Here is a 26,985-nt window from a genome sequence, read left to right on the forward strand (position 1 = left end):
GGACAAAGGACTTGAGTAGATATTTCTCCAAAGAAGATACACCAAGCAGCCAACAGAGGACCACCAGCCACTGGGATGGCCACCATCAAAAAAGAGAAAAGAACAAATGCTGGTTAGTATGTGGAGAAACTATAGCCTGTCAGTGCTATTCTTGGGACCATGAAAGGGCACAACCACCGTGGAAAAGTTATTCTAGGATTTAGCGATTCCAGTCCTACAGGATAACCCAAAAGAACTGAAAGTCAGGTCGCAAAGACTGATTTTTATACATACATTCATAGCAGCATGACTCCCAACAGCCACAAGTGGAAAGAAAAAGTGTCCATTACCAAAAAATGGATAAGCAGGCTGTTGTATGTACATATAATTGAATATTATTCAGCCTCAAAAGGGAAGGACATTCTGGCAAATACTACCACAAAGGATGAACCTCAAGGATGTTATTCTAAGTGAAATATGCCAGTCACAGAAAGACAAATGATTCCACTTCCATGAAGCACCTGAGCAGTCAAATTCAGAGAGACTAAATAGAACAGTGGTGGCCAGGGGCTGTGAGGAGGTAATAATAAGGAATTACTATTAATGTGTACAGAGTTTTGGTTTTACAAGATGAAAAAAGTTCTGGAGGTGATGGTCACATAGCACTGTGAACGTACTTATTACCAGTAAACTATAAAAAATGGTAAAGATAGCAAATTGTATGTTATGTATATTCTGCCATAATTTAAAAAAAAAACAGAAAGAGAAAAGAAAGCTTATTCAACGTCATAGAGCTAGCTAGGAAGTGGGGGGCAGAGACCACAGGCAGGTTGTCTGACCTCAAGGATGCTGTTGCTGCCACAGCGACAGGACACTCTCAAAATGCCCCATATGCATGCCCTCTGCGTCCTTGCCTCGGGCCCTTCTCTACAAAGAAACAGGAATTCTTTTGTTTCTAGTCAAATAGACTTAGCACCATGTCTGTCAGCTACTGATTTTTGGTGGTGGAGACATATACATGAGTCTACAAAAAGAGTTACTCCATCAAGCGACCGTAATAGGATGAACTGGGCCATCAAAGTGGAGCGGTGGGAGGGCTGGCCTCCCTAAGCCCTCTGAGCAGACTCAAGCTGTAACCGGCTCTGGCCCGAGGCCACCATGGAAAGGAGCAGCAGCAAGCCGGCTGCCGGACAGGGATGAGAAAACACCTGCATCTTCTCAATCCATATATATTGGAGAGGTCAAATGAGATGATGGGACAGTTGCCTTACTGAGGAAAATGAAAACTACTGGACAAAATCTGGGTCTAGTATAATTTGGGGATGATTTTTAGAAGTTGAATTTCCTTTGTGAAAGTTGTCTTCTAGTTCTCACTGCTGGTGACCTTTGTCTCAGTACTCCTCAGATCGTGGCTAGGGTAGGAATCAGTGAAGAGCCTTTTTGTAGGAGAAAAGGAAAGGAGGAAGTGGAAAATGGAATCAGGCAAAGAACCCCTGAAATCACTTATCCACAGCCACCTCACTCACACCCTCCGACCCCGCTGCTTATTTCTGTCTGCAAGAAGAGTCAAGTGTCTCCCCCGGGATCAGTGGAGCTCGAGCAGGGGAGATTCTGCCCTCCACGGGTGATGTGGCCATGGGCAGACTCCATGGGGATTACCAGTCCAATTACCGATGGTGGGGGTGCTACCGGAAGATACAGAAGGCAGCAGGAGTGCCACTGATCTTCCTATAATGCCCAGAAGTCCTGACAACAAGGTGGCCCAAAGTGTCAGTGGTGCTGAGGGGCAAATCCTGCTTGGGCAGAGGCAGGCAAGCTGGCCTTGCCACAACTCCGGGGAAGCAAGGCCCTGGCTGTGAGGCTCATTAGCTGTGTCGGGAACAGCTCCACATGGAAAGACACGGGGCCTTATTGTTGATTCTATCCTTCATAAGGAGCGCGTCAGGTACCTCTAGCTTCACGGTTTTTTATGCAGAACACTGCCAGGGTGTTCTAACTCCATGTTGACGTACTTCCCCCATGGGCAGTCCCTGGAGTAGCCTTGCCACCAGGCCAGAGGCCTGCAAGGCCCAGGAGTTCAAGCTGCCGCTCCTGCCAGAGCTTGGGGCATCCACCTGCTCTCAACTGGCAGGCTCTTCAGATTTTGAAACCAATAAGCACTTTAGCCATCCTTGGCTGCAATGAGCTAATCAGCCTTTTGTTCCACATTTGGCCTCTGATTCTAGAAAACTCTGAAAGGAACGTGAGAGGCAGCATAGTGAGAGAAAGCTGAGCTGTGTGTGTCCTTGGGCAGTTAAATGTGGGATAACTGTCCCTGTCCCACAGGGATGTCGGCCACGAGTGAACGCATCAACACGCACCAGGTGCAGACAACAGTGTCCAGGACCTGGGCCTTGGCAAGCACCTGGCGAGAGCGCCTGCTATCATGACTGCTGACAGCCACGGGGGACCCTGGCTGTGTGGAGGCCAGAGCTGCAGCCAAGCAGATACACGATGGCTGGCAGAGCCCAGGTGTGCGACCGGCTCATGTAACACTATACATACCTTGCTCCCCGTGAGCTGCGCGAGGTGAGGTTTCAGCTCTTCTCCAATTACGGAATAAATTGCCACTAAGCAAAACACGCTGGCCTTACGTACACTGCTTTCGGTGTTGTCATAGCCCTACAAAGTCAGAGGGGACACAAAAAGGAAATGAGATCAAAAAACTGCTTCACAGTCAACGTCTCACCCACATTTCCACAAATGCCCTCATAGTTCATCCGTGAACTTGCTGCCAACGACCACAGCACACCTGAGATCTGCCGCTGAACCCAGAGAGGTCACAGCTTCACAGTGTGGAAAACGAGCTGGTTCCCAGGGTCGGAAGCGGGAGACTGGCCGGCAGCCTGTGCACAGGGGGGGCTGCTTCACCAGAGCTGTCGTGGCAGTGCCCCCCGACATACACGTGTGCCAGAGAGACTGGGACAGGAATTCGGGGGGAAGAAACAGCTTGCTTCTTTCACATTTCTCCCAATGGTAAAGCAAATATATGTGTTTTTAATTTTATTTTACTTGAAAAAAAGCGCACGTGCAAGCATGAATAGGCGGTTGGGGGGAGCAGAGGGAGAGGGAGAAGCAGGCTGCCAGCTGAGCCCTGACCAAAGGACTCAAACCCCGGACCCTGGGATCATGACCTGAGCCGAAGGCAGACGCTTAACTGAGTCACCTGGGCGCCCCCCCGGGGAAAGCAAGCCTTGTGTAAAAATGTCTTTTAAGAAACGAGAACTGCGGGGCACCTGGGTGGCTCAGTGGGTTAAAGCCTCTGCCTTCAGCTCAGGTCATGATCCCAGGGTTCTGGGATCAAGCCCCACATCGGGCTCTCTGCTCAGCGGGGAGCCTGCTTCCTCCTCTCTCTGCCTGCCTCTCTGCCTACTTGAGATCTCTGTCTGTCGAATAAATAAAAAATTAATTAATTAATTAATTTAAAAAAAAAAGGAAACAAGAACTGCATCCCGCACTCCTGTGGGCAGAACCTGTGGGGGCATCCAGGCCCACGGCCCGACACGTGCATCCTCTACAAACGGGCCTTGACCTACCCATTGGCCTGGCCCTTGCCCCACTCAAATGGGACTACTCACTGCTGTCCCAGCAGCCCTGAGGATTTTTCAGTCTGCATTTAAGGTCCCAAGCCAAGTGCTCGGCAAGCAGCAGTATTTATTAAACCGTGAAGCTCCTTTCTTTCTACCCTCCCCGCTGAAATCACTCTCACCCTTCCAGGGTGCGACTGTAAACTGGCTCTTCCATGAGCCCTCCTCTCTCTGCTGCCCCAGCCCTGAAATCAGCCCTCAGCCTCTGATCTCAGCAAGCTCCACTTGTACCTACAATAATGGCGTGTGGTGCCCGCATCTGGAGCCGCCCACACAGTTGTATGGGGCCCCACGTTATGCCTCATGCTTAGAAGGCTTTCAGTAAGTGATTGCTGGAGAGCAGAGCAAGGACCTGGAGCTGATCCCTGGCCCACCTTGCCCAGGGCTGGGGCCCACAGATGTGCCATAAGGCTTTGTTGAAGGAATGAACAACAACAAAAATGACCAAAATATATTTATAGTAAACAGAAAGCTCATTCCTGGAGCCACAGTTCTAATCTTCCAGGAAGATCTTCCTGCTACCTTCAGGGGTGGGTGCATTAGAAAACAGAAGGCGTAGGGTGTCCAAGCCATACAGCTGCACAGGTTCCTAAAAGCACAGGTCGGCTCCTGCCTTTTCCTCCCCAACCCTTGAGTGAATGGGGAGAGCAAAGCCCCCATGTCCCCAGGTGGGACAGCGCCTGCTCCCGGCCTCATAGCCCCAGGAAGACAGGTGCCGGCCAGCTGCCGGGAGGGCCCACCTGTAGCAAGCCTGGGATGATGTCAGCGAGGAGCTGCAGCAAGGACTCCTTGGCGATCCTCTCGACGACTTTGGTCTGCATCTTGATGGCGGCGAGGTTGATAGGGTAGTCGGCTGTTTGGATGATGGGACAGAGAACTTTGATGCACTGCTCTGGGTGGATAGAGCTGGCCAGCGTGGACGCCGCCTCCTCAGCCGCTCTCACTACCTGCAATACCAGGTCCCCACATGAGTGAGCTCCTGAAGACCAAGTCACGCCGCTGGCTAACTTTGGAAGCCAGACACAGACTTCACCTGATGCCTCTGGCTAATTTTGTACAAAGAAGTAAAAGCAGAGTGGCTTCGAGGGTGATTTTACAGGGGATGGGGGCATGGGAAGGTAGGCATGTGGATCACCCCAGAAGCCCTGGAGAATTAGTTATCCAAGTGTTGCCTCTTCCCTACAGCAGCAGCATTCCTGAGAACATGCTAGAAATCCAGCTTCCCTGGCCCCAACCCAGACTGGCTGAATCAGAGACTGGGGGAGGGGGTAGGTGGGTAATGGGAGCCTAGCAAGCTGTTTTGGGTTTTTTGTTGTTGTTGTTTTGTTTCGTTTTAATGTTTTGTTTTAATTTGATAGGGCAACTGGTGGCTCAGTCAGTTTAGTATCCTACTCTTGGTTTTGGTTCAGGTCGTGATCCCAGGGTCCTGGGAAGGAGCCCCATGTCTGGCTCCCTGCTCAGCGGGGAGTCTGCTTCTCCCTCTGACCCTACCACCTCTTATGCTCTCTCTCTGCCAAATAAATTGGTTAAAGAAAAATCTTTTTTTTTTTAATTTTTAAAGATTTTTTAAATTTATTTGACAGAGAGAGAGAGAGATCACAAGTAGGCAGAGAGAGAGGGGGAAACAGGCTCCCTGCTGAGTGGAGAGCCCAATGTGGGGCTCGATCCCACGACCCTGGGATCATGACCTGAGGCAAAGGCAGAGGCTTTAACCCACTGAGTCAGGTGCCCCTTAAAGAAAAATCTTTAAAAATTTATTTGAGACAGAGAGCAAGCACATGTGCCAGTGGGCGAGGAGGGGCAGAGGGAGAGAGAGAATTTCAAAGCAGACTCCCCGCTGAGTGTGAAGCCTGATGCAGGGCTCAATCTCACCACCCTGAGATCATGACCTGAGCCAAAACTTCAACTGACCGAGCCGCCCAGGCGCACCCCCAGCAAGCTGTTTTAATGAGCACTTGGGAAAGTCTCCCATACAGGAAAATTTGAGAGTCTCTGCCCTAGAAGATTAGGACCTAAAAATAAATATAAATGCTTTCCAACAGCCTGTGGGACATCTGCAATCAAAACAACTAGAGAGAAGCCTAGAAGAAAAATGGCTTCAATAATTAGGATTCCATGGAAATGCCTAGCTGTAAAGCAGTTGGAAAGGCTCGGAAAGAACTCTCTGGGTTTCCCTGGGAGGAGATTCTTAGGGAAAGCTGCTTTTCCAACAATCTGTGCTGGTATCCCCTCGCCCTGCACTCTGAAGGAAGCACGTGAAATGGCCACCTTAGGGCCAAAGCAGCAGCCTCTGACCTCTGAAGAGGTCATGATGTGCAAAGACACACGGTACTTGTACTAGAGGCCACCAGAAGGGCCACAAAAACCCTCTGTAATAAAGGTAGAAGTTAAACGCAAAACCCAGCAAGGAACAAAGAATGTGGGCTCTGGACGTAGGTGGCAAACCCCAGCCACACCATTCACAAGTGTTAAGCCCCCATCTCCTCATCTGTAAGATAGGGAGAACTCACAAATATCATTTGATAAGTGGTAACAAAATGTACTATACAGTAAATGGAAGTCACTCCTACTAACAGCACAAGGCTGCATATATAAACAATCAACAAAACACCAGGCTGTAAACATGTATGCATTTTCTTATGAAATGTAATGGAAATCTACTACTTTTCTCCTACTACCCACCCTGGGCTGGGCATTCCACCCAGATTCTTCTCTGCTTTGTGTTCTGCTATCTGAAACAAGTCAGCTCTGTCTTTATTCAGCAATAGTACCAAGGTTATCAGCTCAAGCCTTCGATCACCCCAGTGCTCTCATGATTGAAGCAAACACTGACCAACAAAAACAGGAGACAGACCATCTAGAAGGCATCTTCTAGACCTAGGCAAGAGTGGGCTAAGACATCGGGGCTTACAAGCCAGGAGGATAGGACACATGGACCACATGAGGTCACTGCAGGGCCCTGACTGAGACACTTCCCCCCCAGAGCCCCAGCTCCTCTCTTTAGGAGGGGCAGGGTCAGATCTCAGGGCACTGCGGTCATGGCTTCGCAACAAGACACAGCCCAGCTTTGTGTTCAGCCAGGGTTACCCTACCACGTGAACAGGGCTCACTTCCTGGAGTGTGCCTCAGCAGTCCGCGTGTCTGCTCTGCTCACGCCCGTCACCTGGCCAGCATGCTTGTGAACACAGTGCATACACTGTGGTGGCACAGACTGGGATTGTGCATTCATCCTTTCAGGAGCCAAACTGGGGACCCTAATCAGCATGCTTCAAGGATGAAATCTGTGTACTTGTGAGAAGACAGGTATCAAGAACAGCCACGATTTATCTGTGTTTATTATTATTATTATTTTTTTAAAGGTTTTATTTATTTATTTGAAAGACAGAGATCACAAGTAGGCAGAGAGGCAGGCAGAGAGAGAGGAGGAAGCAGGCTCCCTGCTGAGCAGAGAGCCCGATGTGGGGCTCCATCCCAGGACCCTGGGATCATGACCTGAGCCGAAGGCAGAGGCTTTAACCCACTGAGCCACCCAGGCGCCCCTGTGTTTATTATTATTTACATGAAAGGTCAGGCTTGGGTGCAAAGCACTGGAGACAGGTCATTTTACTTTGAAAGAAGGTGAGCTCCCCGCTCTGCCATCTTTCTGTCGGACCCAGAATAATGCCCAACATACACGAGGTGATGAGGTGCTCAGTGAGTCTGTCAAATTCTCCCATAGTGTATGTATTTTTAAAAATGTTCATGACTGGCAAAGTCACCTCTGGGGCATGCCTCAATGATTTGCATTTACATGTTCTAATCGAGGAGTTAGCCCAGAAAATGAGGAGGAAGCAAGTTATCTATAAATGACCAACTTGAGCCTTGGGCAAAATCAACCATAGGAGGCCCAGAGGGTCCCGTTCCAGGTGACATGCCTGAAAGGCAACAGCTCTGTCCTTTTGCAAAAGAGACTTTAGTTGAGGTTAGTTTTTTCTAGTAATCAGCTATTTGAAGAGAGGCAGTGTACTTCTTAGAAGGCCTCCATCATGTGATGAATTACCCTAAGGTCAAGTGCCTTTCTTCCTTCTCGGTTCCTGTATGTCCCAGGGGTTGCTCTAAGTCCACGGTGCACTTGGGAAAGCCCAACAGTGGGCACTTACCACTAAGCAGACGGTGGAAAGTGGAAGAGGGGGGTCTATCTCTCTTCTAAGGTGGTCCCACAGGGAGAAGGTGCTCTGAGCCATGCCTTTCTGTGGTATGAAATCATGGTTTGCAAGTATCCTAACATACTCTCAGAAAGCTTGGTACTGACAGAAGAAACCATGTATCTTAGTTTTTAAATATGAGGAAAAAATAGCAGGGTCAGAAAATACTAGATAACTTCATAGATATAGCCAAGGTAGAAAACACTAATGGACAGGAATCCACATTTAAGATTCCTCTGGAAGGGGCACCCGGGTGGCTCAGTGGGTTAAAGCCTCTGCCTTCGGCTCAGGTCATGATCCCAGGGTCCTAGGATCGAGCCCCACATCGGGCTCTCTGCTCAGCAGCAAGCCTGCTTCCTCCTCTCTCTCTGCCTGCCTCTCTGCCTATTTGTGATCTCTCTGTCAAATAAATAAATAAAATCTTAAAAAAAAAAAAAATTCCGCTGGGAGCTGGGCAGCAGTTCAGTGGGTGGAAGGACAGGCATGGAAACAGCCTGGGATCCAAGCATCAGCTGCACCACTGAACAGTCCTGAGAGGAGCAAACCACCCCTCCATGCCCCTAGGGATGCGGCCAGCATTAACAGGACAAGGAAGGTTCCTGGCAGGCTCATGGTGAGAACTCCATCCCATCACAAGCCGGTCTTCCTCCCCTCCCACCTCTCCATGCTCTCCTGTCATTCAGGTGAAAAGGAGCTACCCTATGCTTCCTCTCTTAGAACTCCAGGAATTCTCCACATCACTTGCATGAAGCATTTAATCAAATGTACCTAACATAAAAAGGTCTTCGGAAAATGTGTGAAAATAAAAAGCCAGAAGGTGCACTTAGAAATGCTTAGTTTGAGGCCCTCTCGCCTACCAAGGTTACAGAAAGTTTCCCAAGACAGACATCATCTTTGGCAAGGCAGATAGGTGTTCCTGACTTCCCTCTAGATGCCAAGCCCCCAGTTTTTGGCGAGCTGCCTGACTCAGGGTGAACTTTAGGTTTTGCCCCTGTGTTCTATGTAACATAAGAAGCAAAGATTATAAATGTAAGCAAACAGAGAGCAAAAGTAAACATGGGCACCAGAAAGAAAGGAGAACAATACTGTTTAGGAGACAAGGTGGCCAGAGATGGCAAGGATTTTAAAAAGGGGGATGGGGCATATTTAAGGAAAGGCAGCATCAAGCAGGTTATAACCCACCTTAAAGTCATTCTAACTGTTCCAACTCTGATTCTGCTATAGTCTAGTTAGAAACACAAGGATTTTTTTTCTTTTCACAGTTAGTAAAATAATTTTAGCTAGCTAGGAAGAGCATAATTTCCTCATCTAACTTTTTTAAAAAATGAGATCATTACTCGGAATATTAATGAATGTTTGCTTAAAGATAAGGTTTCTTCTAGAGCACAGAACTTTTCAAAATTTGGATTGTCTTTTAAGTTTGCAAAGTTTGATTTGGCTCTGTCACAGACACACCAGAAAAATTGGTTGAATAAAAAAGAAAGGTTTTCAAATGGACACACACACACAAAAGCGCAAATGTTCCTAAACAATGAGTGGAATTGAAGAAGTCTTCCCAGTTGGGCATACCTACCTTTAGCGCTTCAAAAATGTGGAAGCTAAGGAAAAGCATGGCGCCACCTTCTGGGGAAAGGCCAGAAAGACCTTATACAAATGGGATCCACACTGAGTTTTGGGATCCACAAGGATCCTGGAGAGATTTGGTCACTGGTGAGAGACTAGCACTTAAGAAACGCCGGGATTTAAGGGGGAGTGCCAGCACGGGCCTGGACCTGCTCGTGAGTCCTCACTTAGCCAGGCTCAGTACCATACCAGAGGGAGCAAGGGGGGAAAGAAAAAAAAGCTCCAGGTAGAACATTCACAGGCCTGAGTTTTGGTTCTGTCATCAACTGGTGAGGTGGCCTGGGGAGAAATTTCTTCCACTTTACAGGCCTCAGATTCCCTCATCAGAAAATTGAGAGGGAGACTATAAAACAAGAATTTCCACATTATCTTCTACCCCTGTTTGATGAGCTCTTTCTCTTGAAAAAAATTTTTTTTTTTCCACGGGAAAATTTCAGGCTGAGTCTGAATGAAAAGATGTCTAAAAAGACAGCCATCACATCCTTGCCTGGAAAAGCAGATCAAGGGCAATACTTTCTCTTGCAGATGTATTAAGACAGTTAAGGGGGAGACTTAGTCTGTCCTACTCCCAGGGGCAGAATTAGGGCCCCGAAGAAAAAGTGCAGAGCAGTCAGGAGGGGCTGAGAGCACAGGAGGGCACCGCAGACACTGGGCTGGCTGGCCTCTCAGGAAGGGTGGAAGAGATTACCTAAATCTCAGACGGAAAGCTGGGCAGCACACAGAAGCCTCCTCCATGCAGCCCCAGTGTCCACCTCTCAAATCTCATTGTGTTTTCCAGCCTGGAGGTAACAATGTGACAGCAACTCCAGCGCACAAGCCCCAAGACAAAAGCTGTGTTTTCTACTGGTGTTTTAAAGCTTGCTCAATTTAAATAGGCTTCTTAGATGTATTTAGAAAAGTACATTTATATCTGCTTTGTTTAAGATGTAAAAAGCCTGTCAACAGTTCTGTCAATCTGTCTACTTTCTTCAGTGGACAAGGAGAGAAAGGATGGTACCTTCCATTTTCAACAGAGCCCTGCAGGGCATGATGCATCCCTGCTCCCGTGCACGTGCGTTCTAGAGACCCAGAAAGTGTCTGTCACTTGCCCAGTCACACAGCCAGTGAAAGGCAAACAGGATGAGAACTCAGGACTTCGAACTCAAAGGCTCTGACATTAAACAATGGCCCTCTTGCCTGTTTTGGAGTAAGATGCCTTTCCTGAAGCTACAGGAGCTAAAGCCCATGAGTCACGTCCGGCTCCTAGGAGGGCCAGTCCACCAGAGCCAAGGAGCTACTCCCCTGCCCCAAGTAATGCTGGAAGGGCAGCCGGCACGGCCACTCCAAAGCAGACACTGTGCCTGGCACTTTACGACACCCTGCGGGTTGGGACCAGCTCCACTTGATGTACAGAACACCACGACAGTCTGGGTTCCATGGAGCCTTCTAGGTCCATGCTCCCTTCTCTGGTCATGCTGCCCTGGCACACCATTAGAATCCTCTCCCTAACTACTCCTCACAGCCAATCTCAGGTTCTAACTACCTCAGGCAGTCTTCCTTGCCTCTTCCAGCTCCTCCAAACTCCTCAGGCATCTTACTTTGAACCACGTGTTTGCTTTAACCTCCACGAAACCACGGGCTCCCTGAAGACTGGAGCCCTGCCCCATGCCCCCCACCTCCTGCCTCCAATAATAAATCATTAGCCAGAGTTTGGGCTATTAGTGTCAGACTGTTGGCTTGGCAACTATTAACCTTTAAATGATCGTATAGATTTCTGGTTTTGCCTTTGTCTTAAGCAGCAAAAACTTCCAAAGGAAATTGGGTTTCTAGCCACAGCCCAAGACTGAGTCAAGGAAAAAGTACATATTTAGAACCTACAAAGGTTAAGGTTCGTTACACAATATCAACTTCTAGTACTGTGAGGCTGGATGAGATACAGATAATCATCTAGTCCACTCCCTGCACTAACAGATAAGAAAAACCAAGGTCCAGAGAGGCGAAGTGATTTTTCCAGGTTCACAAAACGCATTGTTCTCCAGAGCCAACTGACACATGGCTGCTGCCCCAGGAGGCCTCCAAGGACCATTCCAGAGTGCAGAGGATCTGGCTAAGTCGTGGTCAGATGGTGATTTTAATCGGGATTTGAAAGAGAATTATCAGCTCACTAAAACAGAATGTCTTCTCTCTGACACACTGCTGCTTCTCTCTGGCCATGTTTGTCAAAAGGACTGCATGAGACATGCCAGGCCAGCAGGGTAAAACAGGAGCAGGAAGACTGGTTCCCGAAATGTTTTCTTATGTCTGAAATAATCTTGGTCTGGCTTTACTTCTAATTCCTTGAAATCATAAAATATAAAATTAAATAGAAATGATTTAAAAACAAAACCCCTAAAGATAAAGAACTGTTTTCTATTTACCTCAGAATCCAACTTTCCCAAACAAATCAAACCACCCGAGGCTGGACAGTGATGGCTGGAATCCCCAGACTTTTGTGCATGGCAAGAGCAAGATGTCTGGTGACCCAGCACAGGACATAAAAGGATGCTAATGTTTTATTCTTTAGTAGACAAATATAACCGAATATTCACTAATGTGGGCAAGTTCAGGAAACGATCCAAAAGTTTCAATTACAGAACATCCTCAAGACATAGGGCTGGTGTTTCTTTCAAGTTTGAATAAACATTTACCAAACATTTCCACATTTGGGGGATTATATGTAAGACAAAAGTCCTGGGAGCAAAAGCTGCTCTTACATCAAATGTGTCTTACATAAAATGTGTCTAAAATGATCCATAATTAGCGTATGAATCGTTTGCCAAGAAAGAAGTACTTCCAAAAAAGATAAGGATGTCTAAAACCAGTTGCATGTGGCAATACTCATATAGCATAACACTTTCCACACTGCCATGTGCCAGGGTCACACAGTGGTGATGAGACCCAACAACACAGCTGGACAGGACACACTCTTGAACTGAAAACTGGGTTTCCGGCCTCCAGAGTCATCCCCCACAATGACCCCAGAATCCATTTGTACCCTCGATTCTCTTATCAAATTCCCTCTTCATCAGTGAAGGAGGGATTCAGCAGCAGTCCAAACAGAGTGCAAATTCTAAGATGTGAAGAGTTAAAATTGATGGAGTTTTCCTTCAAAACAGAAAATGGGCTTCAGATTTCTGAAGGTCACTACCAAGGCTGGGCCCTTTAAGGCGTTTGCTACAAGCTAAACCTACTGAAAACCACAGTGACTTCATTAACAAGACATTAAAACTCAGTGGCAAAGTTTATTTACTAAAAAGATAGAAACATGGAGTTAGATAATGAAGAAGATGTACTTATTCAAATAAGGAATAGGAAAACCTCTCTAAGCTGATTCACACCAACTTCTCAAACAGAAACTCCAAACTGGTATCCAAATCCTCCAGGGTGCTTACCGTGTCTGTGTTGGCTGAGGACGGGTGATGCCGGAGCGAGATCTAGCACCTAGGACACTTTCAACGTGTAACAAAAGTGTTTTGCACACATGGTTCCTATTAAAAGACCCTGACTTAAAGGATGGGAAAATGAGCCATCTTGTCATTAGCCCTGCCCTATTCCTCTGCCCTAAAAGCTTTTTTCACTGATCTCATTGCGGTGCCATCTCCAGGCGCCTTGTGGCATGGCCACCACCACAGTGGGCATGGGAGGACATCTGGGACTAAGGTCTCAGAGCACCCTGTGTCGGCTGCCAGGTCTCATGTCCTTTATGTCCTGCTAAAGCCTGGGTTCTGTCTGTGAATACAAAACTAACCAGCTTCCTATGAGATGGAAATTCCAGGGAGCTCAAAGGAAAGACTACACTTTGGAGGTACTAATTAGCTACGAGAACAGACTCTGCCTCTGCAGAACTGGTATGAGTCACTGGGTCTAGAAGCTTTTGGGATCCTTCCCAATGTCTGAATAACGTCTAAACGTAGTGCTGAGAAGATGTAACAACTAGAGAAATACCGTGTGTGATGTTCTATGCCAACAAGATGGCTACAACACACACTTGATATGCACCCAAGTATTCTGTCCGAAAACACAAAAACGGGGAATGGAGACAGATCAGTTAAAACACAAGAAAGACTAGAAGAATTTCAAAGGGAAGGAAAAAGAAAAAATATATATACCTAAAACCTATATACACAGATGCCCCAGTGAGGAGCTTCTGGCAAAGTGACAGAGTGAAGTTTCACAAGGAAACTACAAGGGCACCAAGTCAAGGTGAGTATGAAAGTATGCAAAGCAGGGGCGACCTGCCAATACAGGCACTCCTTTATTTGGAACACAGTGTTTTCCCCACCTGCTTTATCAGACAATCAGTGACAGCAGCGTGGAGACCCTGGGTTATTCGAATTCCACACCAACTGAGTGGTACAAAGTTGACTTTAAGCAACAGATATTTTCTGCTTCTGTCCCTTGGGCAATCGAAAGGACGTGGCACCTAAGAACTTTCTCTCCTAAATTTCTCATTTTGTGAGAGGAAAAAAAAAACAACTCAAAACAAGATCCCTCAAGAAAGTAGCTAATAGTAAACAGATTATTTCATTCTGTTCACTTGTACTTCTTAGGAACTACTGTCAAAGTTTCTAAGTTCAAGATCAGGATGCCGACTTTAAACAGAAACATCTTCCGAGGGGACAGCTGGTAAGTGCCACACACTATGGATGGCTTAGTTTCACCTTGATGCCACATTCTAAGTATGTCCTCTCCTGAGGAAACAACTGATATCAGATATTTGCGAAAAAACACCAATTTTACTTTTAAAGATATATTTATTTATTTGAGAGAGAGGAGCAGAGAGAAGGGGGAGAGACTCAAGCAGATTCCCTGCAGAGCGTGGAGCCTGATGCAGGGCTTCATCTCATGACCCTGGGATCATGACCTGAGCTGAAACCAACAGTCGGACACTTAACCGACCATGCCACTCAGCCACCACTTACTTCATTTTTTGATCATGTATATTCTCATTAAGGAGAAGCTATTATGGTTAAATTAAAAAAAAAAAAAAAAAAAAAAAAGGCCAGCCAGCATGGGCCAGGCCAGTTGCCCCTTAAAAGAGACACATGATCTGCTTCTTGGTTCTGCCAATAACTGCCATGTATTACCTGACAAATTAGAGCATTTTTTGGACCCTCTTTCCTCGCTCAGGTGTAATGGTGTTGACTCTATTAGCTCATCTGGTCCTCACATTTTTATAATGAGTTACCGCAAATGGAAAGTGTTTTGTTCAAACGTGAGTGATTTTCACAATCACACAACCAAGCCAGATTTCAGACGTAAACAGTATCTATCACTCACGACCCTGTGTTGCGCTACGACCATCATGTGGAGACGCCCAGACAGAGCACGAGATCCCAACCCTTGCTGAGTCTGCTATTTTGGGGTGGATTTCAGGAGGATAGACCTGTTACTGTTTGACAGTCACGTAACTGCTAAACAGGAAAACCACGACTTTGGGTCCGGATTCTTTTTGTGGACATGTAAGAAGTGCTCTCACTGCAATTCCCTTAAGCCATGAGTGTGCTCATGGGGTCACATGCGAGCCAAGAGACTGAACTGAGCAAGTGGTTATGTCTCACTCGGGGTCAAACCCACTCAAGTTTTCTGAAGTTCTAAGTACACAGCCCTATTTCCCACAGTGCCGTCCATCAGAAGAGTGCTGCTGAGACCAGTGGTATTCAGAAAAGCTCCCTCCATCTTCTTTGCAGGTCCCTAGACACTCAAAGGACTGGTGAGCCACGGGGGCTGGACAATTCAGGAAGCAAGTAGATAAGGATTTACTGAGCGTCCAATCAAGGCAGGTTGCAAGTGTGTGGGACACAGAAACATGTCCTTCCAGCTCCCCGGCAGGCATCTGAGGTGCTGGGACAGTTTGCTAGCATTTACTTGTTCAGGAGCTAGTAGGAGAGGCATAACATGACTGCCTCCATTCACTGAGATCTTGCAGAGAGTGACACAATGAGAGGACAGGAAAGGGAAGAAGACCAATGTGGTGTAGCACCTGTGTCCACATGCCAGGGACCAGGAACCCTCACTGACTGTCTCATTTAATTCTCATAAGAAATTGTGACCATATCCACCTCTATCTTACACACAAGGGCACTGAAGCTTGGAAGCCGAAGAACCTGTCTGAAGTTGTGGAGTAAGGAAGAGCTGCTTCTAGCACTCGCCCATCTGCGTCTCCCAAGCCAACCCTGATCTCCCAACACCAGTCTGATGGGTGCTGAATGCCACCAGGAAATGGCAGAGCCTTACACCCCTTCTTTTGACCACAGCAATGGGAACCAGTGACTTGAGAAATCCCTCAGGGAAAGGTCAGCGGAACAGGTCAGTTTCTGCACAGGTGGAAAAGGAGTCGGGAACCTACCAAGTGGCACCAGGCCCTCAGCTATCCCCAGGCTCAGCCATCACACCAGCAGTGGGATCTTCGCCTTGTGTCATGGCCCGGGGACAAGCTCAATGAGAGCAACTCCCTGTCCTACACCTGTCTTAGGCTGCACAGTGAGCCACACTCCTCTCTTTCCACATCCTCACTGTACCCCCAGACCCATCTGTTCAGCACTCTGAGGCTAGAGGCTTGGCTCACCTCCTTATGGGAATCTTTATGGGCTTCCAGAGTCTTCATAATGGTCAGCTCGGCGTAGTTTTTAAATCTTGCTGGCTGGTTCCTCAGAATTTCTCGTAAAACCCTCAGTGCTAGTGCTCGGATGGAATGCTGGAGTACAAGAGGAAAGGAAGACATTAGCAAACGCTACCCAGCACTTCAATGAGCATGCCAGCTAAGAGTGCCAGGCAGGGCCAGGCACCCAGCCCTGGGCTTCCCTGGCACCTCGCTGGTACCCTGACAGGTCACACCGCTTACGTGGCCCAGGCTGAGGGGCCGGCTCCATGAGGCAGGTGCAGGGCCCAGCACTTAGAGGGATCTGATGAAGGTTTCTGGAATGAGCCAAATAAGGACCAAATGAGACCAAATGAGGACGACATATCTAAGTTCATTATCCATCTCCTGGGGGGGGATTTCCAGATTTCCTGAGGCTGAGATATACAAAAGGCAAATTACCCTTCTGTAAAATGTATATAAGAGCAGGTGAAAAGCATCTACCCACTTCATCAACATGACCTGTAAGACTGTGGACTGAGAGAGTTGCAGCCCTGTCGCTACTCCCGACCTTCTGTGTGATGAGATCACGGGGAAAGGGAATGTGCACACGCCTCGAGCTGTCTGCGGCCCGAGTCTCACCACTTGGAGGAAAGCCATTTCAAACAGACTCCTAATCTCAGTAAAAGAAAATGGGGTTTACACCAAACAGAGCCAAAAAGTACATCCTGACCCTCTGCCGCTCATCTGTACAGTTCACACACCACATCAGTTCCCACTCGGACACACCATCCACCTGCCCTCTCCGTGACATCACTTTAGCTCCCAACAAAGCCCGACTAAGCAGACGGGCTTCAGCAGCCAACACTCTGCTGCAGGGAAGTTAATTCAGCCCTTTCTTCACTGTCCACCTACCAGTGTACCAACCCATTAACCCCAAGCATCAGAAAGAAATCAGTCACCACGACACTCCGCAGCCCACGTGCACCCGTCTCCCAACAAAGTCACCACCAACAGGACCCTGAGCGTGACCTATACCGTGGGCCGTGCTGAGCCTCCACCGAATCCACCCAGTCCTGGCCCTGAGCTCACCACCGCACCTACTGCATTGCTGTTTCCGCCAGCCTACACAAAGCCTGGTACAGAGATGGATTTTTACTTCTAGAGTGTAATTCAGACAATTCCCAACGTTTACTGCTGTCTCCATGTAAGGGACCAACACACAGATGGGAGAGGGCAGGGCTCCGACGAGGCAGCTCCCTCCTGGCAGTCATCCACGTGGTGCCATAGGCAGGTTACAGACCTGGCATGGTACAAATGCCTTGTGGGCCACGTTTAAATGTCACAGTATGAAGAGGGTTTTTCATTTTTAAAATAATAAAGAAGGTAATAGAAACTAATCCACACTTTAAGAATCTGCTGCTTGACCAATGAAGACCACTGGAACTGCTCACATATGCAGGGCTGAACCTACACAGAACTTCATGGAAGGCAGCATCTAGCAGGGTCTTTTAAAAAATGAACTTGTCTCCTTCTCAATTAACACACGAAACTTAACACTCATACAGAAAAAAAGCTCATTGTGAAAAAAATTCCATGCTAACAAAGTCGTAAGAAATTCCATATAAGACAAAGTAACCTGAAGCAAGAACAAGTTTCCCTCAGGTCCTATAATCCTGATTACAATAAAAACCTGCATCTAATAAGCTAGGAACAGGGGCCTTGTCTCTGACCAAAACATGACCTCACCAACTGCTGCTCAGAAAATATCTGAACAATGTTTTGATGTAAACAGTAGGCACAATACAGAAAGTAAAGCCGACACCACACTCAAGGAGAACAGGACGCCATAGCCTGTCCCCTGGGAAGAGGGGAAGCAGAAGGACGAGGAAGGTGCCTCACGTCTTTGTCCCCGAGCGTCTCCAGCAGCAGGAGCAGGATGGTCTTGAAGTGCTCCTCCCACACGCCCAGGCTGTCCTCGCGCGTGATCTTGAGCAGCTCCAGCAGGGCGCCTTTCCGCTCCTCCACCCGCTCGTTGTGGTTGGACAGCTCTTTCAGAAGGTCAGCCACCAAGTCCGAATGGTCAATGGGCACTGGGGAGACACCGAGACAAATCACATCCCAAGTCTCGTCCCAAGGGAACCCCCGGTGGCGGACGTGCCCCCGGGGTTGCTCAGCTCCCTTCCGCCAGCTTCCCGCTCTCCCAGAGGCAGCTCCTCCGTCCCTGCCGCCGTGCCTTCCACCCTGAACCACCTCCCTCTACGCTTTCTGCAGGCCACCTCCCCAGCAATAAAGACAGAGATGTGTGACCAGGTGGCAAGTACTGACAGCAGTGTCTTTACCCTTCCTTACCATCTTTTGCCCTCTCCTATTTCAGACAAACAGGGGGAGCCATCTAACAGTCTCTCCTTGATGGTCTTTCCCCCAAGTCTACCCCCACTGCAGCAGCCCTAAGTCAGGCCGCTGCCGGACGGTCCCCTTCTGCTGCCACAGCCACCGGAGCACGCATCTGATCCTCTCAGCATCACATCTGATCATCTCAGGGCCCTCCTCACTGTCACATCTGATCACCTCAGGGCCCTCCTCATATCACATCTGATCCTCTGACATCTCTTCCCTGCCCAAATGTCCAAAGCTTAGTAACCAGAGCAGCAAACAGATACTAGTCAAGATGTTTAGACTATTCATGGACTGTCTAGTCACAGACTAAACTAGCCAACATCACTTAACAAAATTACTTGCAGGACTTCAACCAAAAACGGCATCCTTTCTCTTCCCATGTTCTTTCAAGACCTCAACTCTAAACATTCCCTTTCAATAAAAAGGATGAAAAGGGAAAGACAAATTATTAGACACTACTTAAATTTGATTTTGCATACTTTTTTTTTTCTTCTTAAGGCATCTAAGGTAGGAGAACACACACACACACACACACACACACACACACACAGGAAGTTTGAAATGTTAAAGAACTCGATCTTTACCCTGCTGCATTCTCACCTTTCTCTTTGAGCCTTTCAGCATACAGTCAGTGAACAGATAACAACCAACATCTACCCCAATCTCTGTTCTATCTTAAATGAGACCTACAAATGGGTTAAGTTAAATGAGCTATCAATTCTACGAGCAGTGAAAGGAAACAGCACCCTACTCCATGAAAGTATGATTCATAATAACCATCGTACCTGGCCTATGGCCCAGGAAACACCACTGGGATTCCTTGGGAATCTCCGGAGCGGCTACCCACTGGCGATTAGCAGATAACAGCCAGGGTATGTGCCTTCAAATGACCGAAGGACTTCATTGCTGTCTTAGGGTCCCATCACTGAGCTGTTGCAAGAGCACAGTTTTCCTCCTCCTCCTCTTTTTTTTTTTGTTTTTTTTTTTTTTAAAAGCAGGCTCTACACCCACCACAGGGCTTGAACTCACAACCCTGAGACTGAGTCGCACACTAAGCCACCTGAGCCAGGGAGTCAGCCAGGTGCCCCCCAGTCCTCCTTCTTATGTGTCCCCAGTGAAACCAGCATCTGCGCTAGTGTGGCACCCTCCTCTTTCCAGGGCCATTGTGATAAGTCTGTTTCCCTTGACAGACCTTGAACTCTCTGAGGCCAGGGACAGTGTCTCATCTGCCACCTTGTCCCCAGCAAGCTACAAACTTCATGACACACAGGGAATGCTAACTGTTTAGAGTTCTAATTTAGGATTCTGATTTAATTCTCCATTCAAAATAAAAACACAAAACAAACGGCTTGGGAACAGAGCAGATATATATAATCTCAAAAAAATGACTATGAAGTGAACATGACAATCAGGTGAAAAGGAAATAATTAAGCTCCTGATAAAAATATCATCATACCAACACATACTTCACTCATTTATTACTCAATCATGGACACTGGTCTTAACACAAATGTGAGACAACAAAACAAGACAGCAGACTAGTTCTGTTCTTTGCCAAGTATAGTTGGGACAAGTAGTTTAACTTTTCCAAACCCTTAGTTTCCTGATCTGTGAAATGGGAATAAGCCCTCTATCTCATTAGCCATATAGGTAAAACACTGAGTTCGGCAGCAAGCACGTGGTACAGGAGCTCAGTATATGCTAGCTTGCTTCTCTCCGAACCACAGGACAGAAGTCAACCCAAAGCAGCTTCAGGAAGACCTGGTTAAAACGCTGGTGACAGAAGGGAGCTTCTCAATGGTCGTACTTCCATACAGGATCCTACTTCCATAGCTCAGGGCTGGGAGAGTGCACAGCAGGGGCCTCTGCCCCCCAACAGTAGTAGCTAACTGCTACTGCCTTCGTGCTTCTGATTCCACTCAAGCCCTGGCTCCTCCGGGGAGCCCTCCCTCATGGGCACAGCTGACCTGCCTTCACCCCAGTGGGAGAGCTCCAAGTTTAGGTCAGCTGTGCGACTCCTACTTCACAACTGCCCCTGTGAGAAGGCTGTAAGCTTCCAGAGGGCAGACCCTGTGTCTACTTTTGCTCACAGCTGTGCCTTCCATGGCTAAGCACAAGACAGAAGCTCAGCGAGGAGCTGCTGAGCGAGCGACTAACCAGAACAGACCCCGTATGTCCTGTAGGCCTGGAGCTGCTCTGACAAGAGGAGAGAGCCCCACAGAAAGCATTTTGGATTGGGGTCCAAGGGCGGGGGGGAATCACGCCAAGAAAGACGAACCATCTCGAAGCTGCTCCATGTCATCATCAAACACGGCCTCCTTCAGGGCTGTCTTGTCATAGGTGTTGATGGTGTCGGAGTAGGGGTACGGATTGTAGTCTCGCACCCGGGGCCCTGGGAAGGCGCGGGGAGGCTGGGTGTTGAGGAGGGACGTCTTGTTATCCAGAGCTGTTCTGCCTCCCTCCACCACATCGCTGCCGCCCCGGCCTTCAGTGGCAGGCGAGGCAACTCCACCATCACGGGACACCTGCAGCACAGCACATGGTCATTTCCTGTTTAGGACTTTAAACAAACTCTTCCCTCCACTTTTCAGAATATTAGGAGAGTCAGATTTCGCACGTGAATTCTGGCCACCAACCAAAGGATAGTTACTAGGATTTCAATCTGCAAACATCTAATTCATAAACTACCTTAACGGGAACCCAACAGGCTTACTTTTTCACCCCTTCATTCACTCATTTACACGTAAAGTGTGTTTTACTTTGTACTTGGTGATGACTTTTACTCGAACATTTCTCCAGGAATCCTGTGTGTCGGCACTGCTGCCTACCATTTCTTCATGAACAGCAGGGTTTCCTCAGCGATGCCCTGACACACCACCAAGCTAGTGCTTCCCTGATTACCACCACAGATCTAAAGCAGCCCAACCCTCCAGGATATCCTTGCATGTATTCCCATAAAGCCAAACAACGCTTACTAATCTCCAGCACTGGAGAACTTTCTAGCTGGGAGGCAGGTCACCCCCTGGACACCTGTGACTCTCAGCTGGGCTTTATGCTGGGTCAAAGAACAGGCTTTGCGGCTGTTTCCTGAAACTTTTTCTTCCTAACATATACTGAGACTTGTCCTTAACAAATCAAACCCCTGGGTCCTTTGGTCCTTGTGTCATGTTCCTGACGACCCCCTCTCTCCCAGGGGGTCCTTTCTCTGAGGAGCCCCGGCCTGTCTGGTTTCCTTTGCAGGGCGTCACTATAACCCAACTAGCATGGACAGACCACCAGGAACAAACCCTCACTCTCCTCACTCCTGCCATAGGACTGTGTGACGATGCTGGAGCTGTCTCCAGGCAGCGGGACACACTGGGGACTCCTGTGGCACATGTCTGACTTGTGCTTCTAACAAGATACAGCTCTTGCACCTTGTGCTTAAGCATTTTTAAAAACTGTGGCAAAAAAGCCAGTTTAAAATTGTGGCAAAATATACGTAGATCATTTTAATCATTTATATCATAGGTGTACAATACAATGACATTAAAGACAGTCACAATGCTGTATAACCATGACGACTACATTATCTGTTAGGCAAACCTTCTGGTCTTCCCAAACCAAAATTCTGCATCTATTAAACAATAACTCCCTGCCATCCCTGGCCTGGGTCACCTCTATTCTACTTTCTGTCTCTGAATCTGACTACTCGAGGTACCTCATGGAAGTGGACTCATACAGTATCTGCATATGTCACTATGTCACTTCGCCTAATCAAGGTCCATTCGTGTTGTAACATGTGTCAATATCACTTTCCTTTTTATGGCTGAATAATACTCCACGGGACGCATCTATCCCATTCTGCTTATCCATTTATCTGTTGGATATTTGGCTGCTTCTCCACCGTCTGGTTACTGTGAATGATGCTATTATGGACACTGGGGTACAAGTATCTGTTCCAGTCCCTTGTTTTAATTCTTTTGAACATACACCTAGTGGAACTGCTGGGATGCATCTGGTTTTTAATACCATCAAAAAAGATGTCCTACTAACTGCTAAGATGTAAAAAGGATATACAACACATGGGCAGACCTGAATAAAATAAGACTTTGGGCTTTTTTCATGATAGGGAAATGATTCATGGATGATTTAATTTTTTTCTCCTTGTAACTCTCTTCTCAAAGTAAAACACATATTATTATTATAACAAAAGAACTTAGAAAAGGAGAAAGGGTTTAAAAAACTTCAGACATTTCTGAAATAAAGCTAAACCATCCTAAAATTCTAATCACTTTTAACAAAAAGTAAAACGAAAGATCTTACTTTTTAAACTTGTGTATTATCCCTGTCCTTGTCTTCTCACAGATTGTACGAGATGGGAATCACAGAGTACACACGACCATATATTTTGCTTTCCTCGCAGTGTAAGAATGTCCATAAATAGTGTTTGTAACCACAATGTTTACTCATACCACTATTTCCATTTGTGTTCTAGTGAGATTTACTCAACTATTCCCCTTCTGTTTTTTAATATTTCTGGCTTTCGTTACAGATAATGCTGAGATAAACTGCACTGTAGATAATAACTTTCTTTTCTTTTGCTGAGTTTCTCATCTAGCTTAGATTGCCAGAAGTTAGATTACTGGGTAAAGGATATGAAACTTAAAATCACTTAGGCTGAGGGGTGCCTGGGTGGTTCTGTTGGTTAAGTGTCTGACTCTTGGTTTTGGCTCAGGTCATTATCTTAGTTAGGGTCATGAGATCAAGCCTCATGTTGGGCTCCAAGCTGAGCGTGGAGCATGCTTAAGATTCTCTCTCCCTGCCCCTTCACCCCCTAACACCCCCCTACCACCACTCACACACTCTGTCTCTCTTTAAGATATGTATGTATGTATGTGTATATATATATATATCAATATCACTTAGGCTAAATGTAATTTACTAAGCTCCAAAGCAACTGTATCAAGTTTCCATGCCACCAATATTATACTAGTTCCCTATATCCTTTCTAGCATTAAATATTTTAATTTCTCTTTGAAACAAAGTGGAACAATTTAGACATAAATGGAACCTCAAAGGGTTTATTGTATTTCTATAATCACTCATAAGGATGGACTTTCTCCCACATGTTGAATGTTTTCATCTCTGTTTTTGGGAACCATTTTCCCAGTGGATCTGACTTTCATCCTTATGGATGTCTGTCTTATTAGACTGAGGCACTTAACAAGCCAAAAAGACATACCAGTTCCCAAATCTTTCACACATAATGCATTTTTATATCCCCTCCAGCTTCTTCACTAACACTCTGGTCATCTAGCAGCTAAGATGCTGAATTTTGAACCTGCTCAATAATTCAATTTCCACTTTATCATATTTAATGCAGATAGAAAAAAAAAATCCAGTGGAGCCCTTTCACTCCACATCTGACTGGTCCCTCTTTTCGGCTAGAATGTCCTTCCCAAAAGTTTCCCTTAAATTCTCGGACACCACACTATCCTGGCCTCCCACACAATAACCTATAGCTTTCCTTCCAACTCCTTTTCTTCCGTTTTTCCCTTAGTGTTGATGCACCTTAGGATTTTGTCCTTACCCTTTAATGGGTCGCTTTCACTCACTTTTTAGTTATCATCAAGCAACTTGTCAATGCCTCTCAAATCTCTATCCCCAGCCTGAACGGCCAACCAAAACTCCAGACTGCTTTCTGCAAAGGCCTACGGGATATGCATGCTCAGATATGCCACAGGTCCCTCAAGTTACATGTATTCAAAACTGAATTCATTATGTTCTAAAGGGACTGACAAATGTTCTTCCTCTCTTCCTAGAGTATTAACTCCCTGAACTGCCCCAGCACTTTAGAGTCCTAGGCAGAGACTTCTGACTCTCGTATTTCAGTGTGTGCCCTACCCAACCCTACGTCCTCCAGAGTCATCCTCCATCTCAAAGTGACAGCATTCTTTCTAAAATATAAGTGTGACCATGCCATTTCCCTGGTTAAAAACCCTATAAAGACTCTCCAGTGACCTCAGAGTAAAGTTAAGACATGGCAGAAAAGTCCCCTGGGTGTGAGCACCCTTCCTGAGCCAACCGATGCAGCCTCTTCCCCAAACCTTGCCACCAACACGATACGCCTGCTCTCTCTACTTCAGCCACCTGCAAAGGGAAATCATGCCAAACACAAGGGCCCCCTCCTATCTGTCCAAACTCCCTCTGACCCTTTGCTTCACGCAGCTTCGAGGGTCCCAGTGACCTTTCCTGAACACCAAGACTGCCCCAGTGTATCTCTCCAGTACTGAGCGCTGACTACTCCCCGCCGCACCACGATTTCCCACTGATCTGCCTGCCTCTGCGTGAGACCAGAGCTCCCAGAAGGCCATGCTGGTGTCCGATTCTGACCTATTATTTTGAACATGTCACAAGAACAAAAATATGTCCAGGATAAACAAAATCAAACTGGGGAGAAAAAGGTAGTTTACATTTTTCACAGACAGCTGAGGGTTACTCAAAATTTTATAAAGTTGCCTTGGGCCTCTTAAAATAGTATTATTCTAACTACAAGATATAGTTCAGTATTCATAGTGGTCAATCTTCAGAATTATCACTTAATTGAAGTATCGTTCTCTGCTGGCCTGGGGATACTTACAATATCACAGTCCTTCTTGCCATCTCGTTTAATTGGCTCATTCAGATCCTCTTGGCTTCGAAAACTAAACTTTTCAATGGCTTCCGTAACTCCACGCAGAGAACTATAAATTTCTTCAGAGTTCAGGTTCTCTGTATCATACTCCAGCATGCTAAAGATCAAAAACAATGTATTTCTTAAACTGAAGCATATGAACAAATCTGAGCTATGGGCATAAATTACTTCTGATGGTTTATGGAGTAAGATGTGATTATTGTTTTGTATCTTTAGGTGACTTGGAATGAAAAGGAGACACCTTCTGTTAGGGCACCACGACTGGACAATTGTTCTTTGTCAACCCAGGCCCCAAATGCACTACATCGGCACTCGGTAAGAACCAGTGGGGAACAGCAATAACCACGAGAATGCAACAACTCAAAGGGTGACAACTGGTGACAATGCACGAGGTAATGAAAGTGGAAAAATAACTTTCATATCTTGAAGATGGAAACAAGGAGTCTGGTTGTTACTGGTCTCAAATGTACAAACAGATTACGAGGAACAGGCGTTTCAAACTAAAGCTAGTATTACAACCAGTTTCAGAGGAGCAAAGCAAATGACCTCATAAAGACGGGATTATGCTTGGTATTAGAAACTTGTGAAATAAAACCCTACATTCCAAAACCATTCCAAATCAGATCCACCCTACCAGAGGGCTCCCGACCACCTCTCCTGCCATCTAACCCAGGCGCTTGCTGTGAATACCAACTGTTCCAACATGCTTATGTTTATGTGTTTTAGAATAAAAACATCTTTTACAGAAGAGTCACATTCCTAGATGGATGTCTGCAAGTATTTCAAAAAACAAGAAATATTTGTCCCTTACAGAAAAGTGATGTTAACTCTTGTTCCTTCAGTAGCTACACATAGCAATACACGAAACAGAGCAAAAGTCCCCAAGAGCCTTCGGGTGTAATGTGGTGTGTCGACAAGTAGGCTTTAGAGATCTGGAGAGTGTGCCGAACAGGTCCTGAGAACAAAATCCACCACAGCCCCTCACTGAGAGTATCACAGACAAGCAGAGGACAAAGCATGGTATAAAGCAAGACGAGAAGCAACAGTCGACCAAGGACAAGTTAAAAAAAAACCGTGTTAGTTTAAGTATCACTTGTTTTAAGAAAATGTCAAAAGAAGATCAGGTTAGTCAGTCTGATGGAACTTACAGGAAGTCTTGAGCTATCCTGAGGATGCCTCGGGGACACTCAGAGTCCTTGGCTGTACATAAACAAGCATTTGACAACACTATAAAGACTAAAGAAAAGCACTCTTGCCATCTTCAAGAGAAGGAACTGAACCCAGACACTCGCAGGCAGGAACCTCTCTTCTGGGCAACACAGCCAATCCTGTACGTTCTCACAAGAGGTTAAGTCTCCTATAACTTAAAAACAAGTAATACTTACTAAGCCCACTCCCCACCTTTTCTTCTCTTTTTTAAAAGGTTTGGGTAGATGAGCAAGACAAGATTTGCACAGTTCTCTCTTGAGTGTAGCCAGACCTCTACTGGCTGAGGCTGTAATGATCCAAGTGTTTTCCAAGGCTGACCAGGTTCTGCTGGGGCACAGCATCTGAACTCACCCTTCAGAGATGGCAGCTATTTACCTACAATTTCAACACTGGCCCAGATAGCACCCATTCTTCTTCTGTGATGAATGAAAGAAAATCCATGCTCCAACTGTACTTGGAGAGTTCACAAAAATACACGCCAACTCAAAGATTGGCTCTGGCATCAAACACAAAAGAAATGTGAATGAACACGTTCACAGCTAAAATTCCATGTGTATACTGACAGGAGGTGGAATAAAACACTTGAACAGAATTCAAGATTTCAACCCCTGCTAAGTTCATAAGGTTATCTGTCCATGAGGCAACATCCCTTTAATGTGAAGAAAGCATGAGAAGCACCACAGCTCCCGG

At 46.6% G+C, this 26,985-nt stretch overlaps 1 protein-coding gene across 13 annotated transcripts in view; it reads right to left on the bottom strand.

Moving 5' to 3' along the window:
* CLASP1 (cytoplasmic linker associated protein 1) overlaps positions 1-26,985 on the bottom strand; it is a 268,754-nt gene that overhangs the window by 6,022 nt on the left and 235,747 nt on the right. For all 13 annotated transcript variants that reach the window (XM_032840927.1, XM_032840929.1, XM_032840926.1 and 10 more), the window contains 6 exons: positions 25,033-25,183; positions 20,689-20,935; positions 17,913-18,103; positions 15,999-16,127; positions 4,346-4,552; positions 2,524-2,640 (listed from right to left, as the gene is read on the bottom strand). In XM_032840927.1, the coding sequence (XP_032696818.1) occupies positions 2,524-2,640; positions 4,346-4,552; positions 15,999-16,127; positions 17,913-18,103; positions 20,689-20,935; positions 25,033-25,183 (1,042 nt within the window). The remainder of the gene's footprint in view (positions 1-2,523; positions 2,641-4,345; positions 4,553-15,998; positions 16,128-17,912; positions 18,104-20,688; positions 20,936-25,032; positions 25,184-26,985) is intronic.

Source organism: Lontra canadensis, unplaced genomic scaffold (assembly GCF_010015895.1).
Source record: "Lontra canadensis isolate GAN:19392208 unplaced genomic scaffold, GSC_riverotter_1.0 scaffold117, whole genome shotgun sequence".
Taxonomy (NCBI): Eukaryota; Metazoa; Chordata; class Mammalia; order Carnivora; family Mustelidae; genus Lontra; species Lontra canadensis.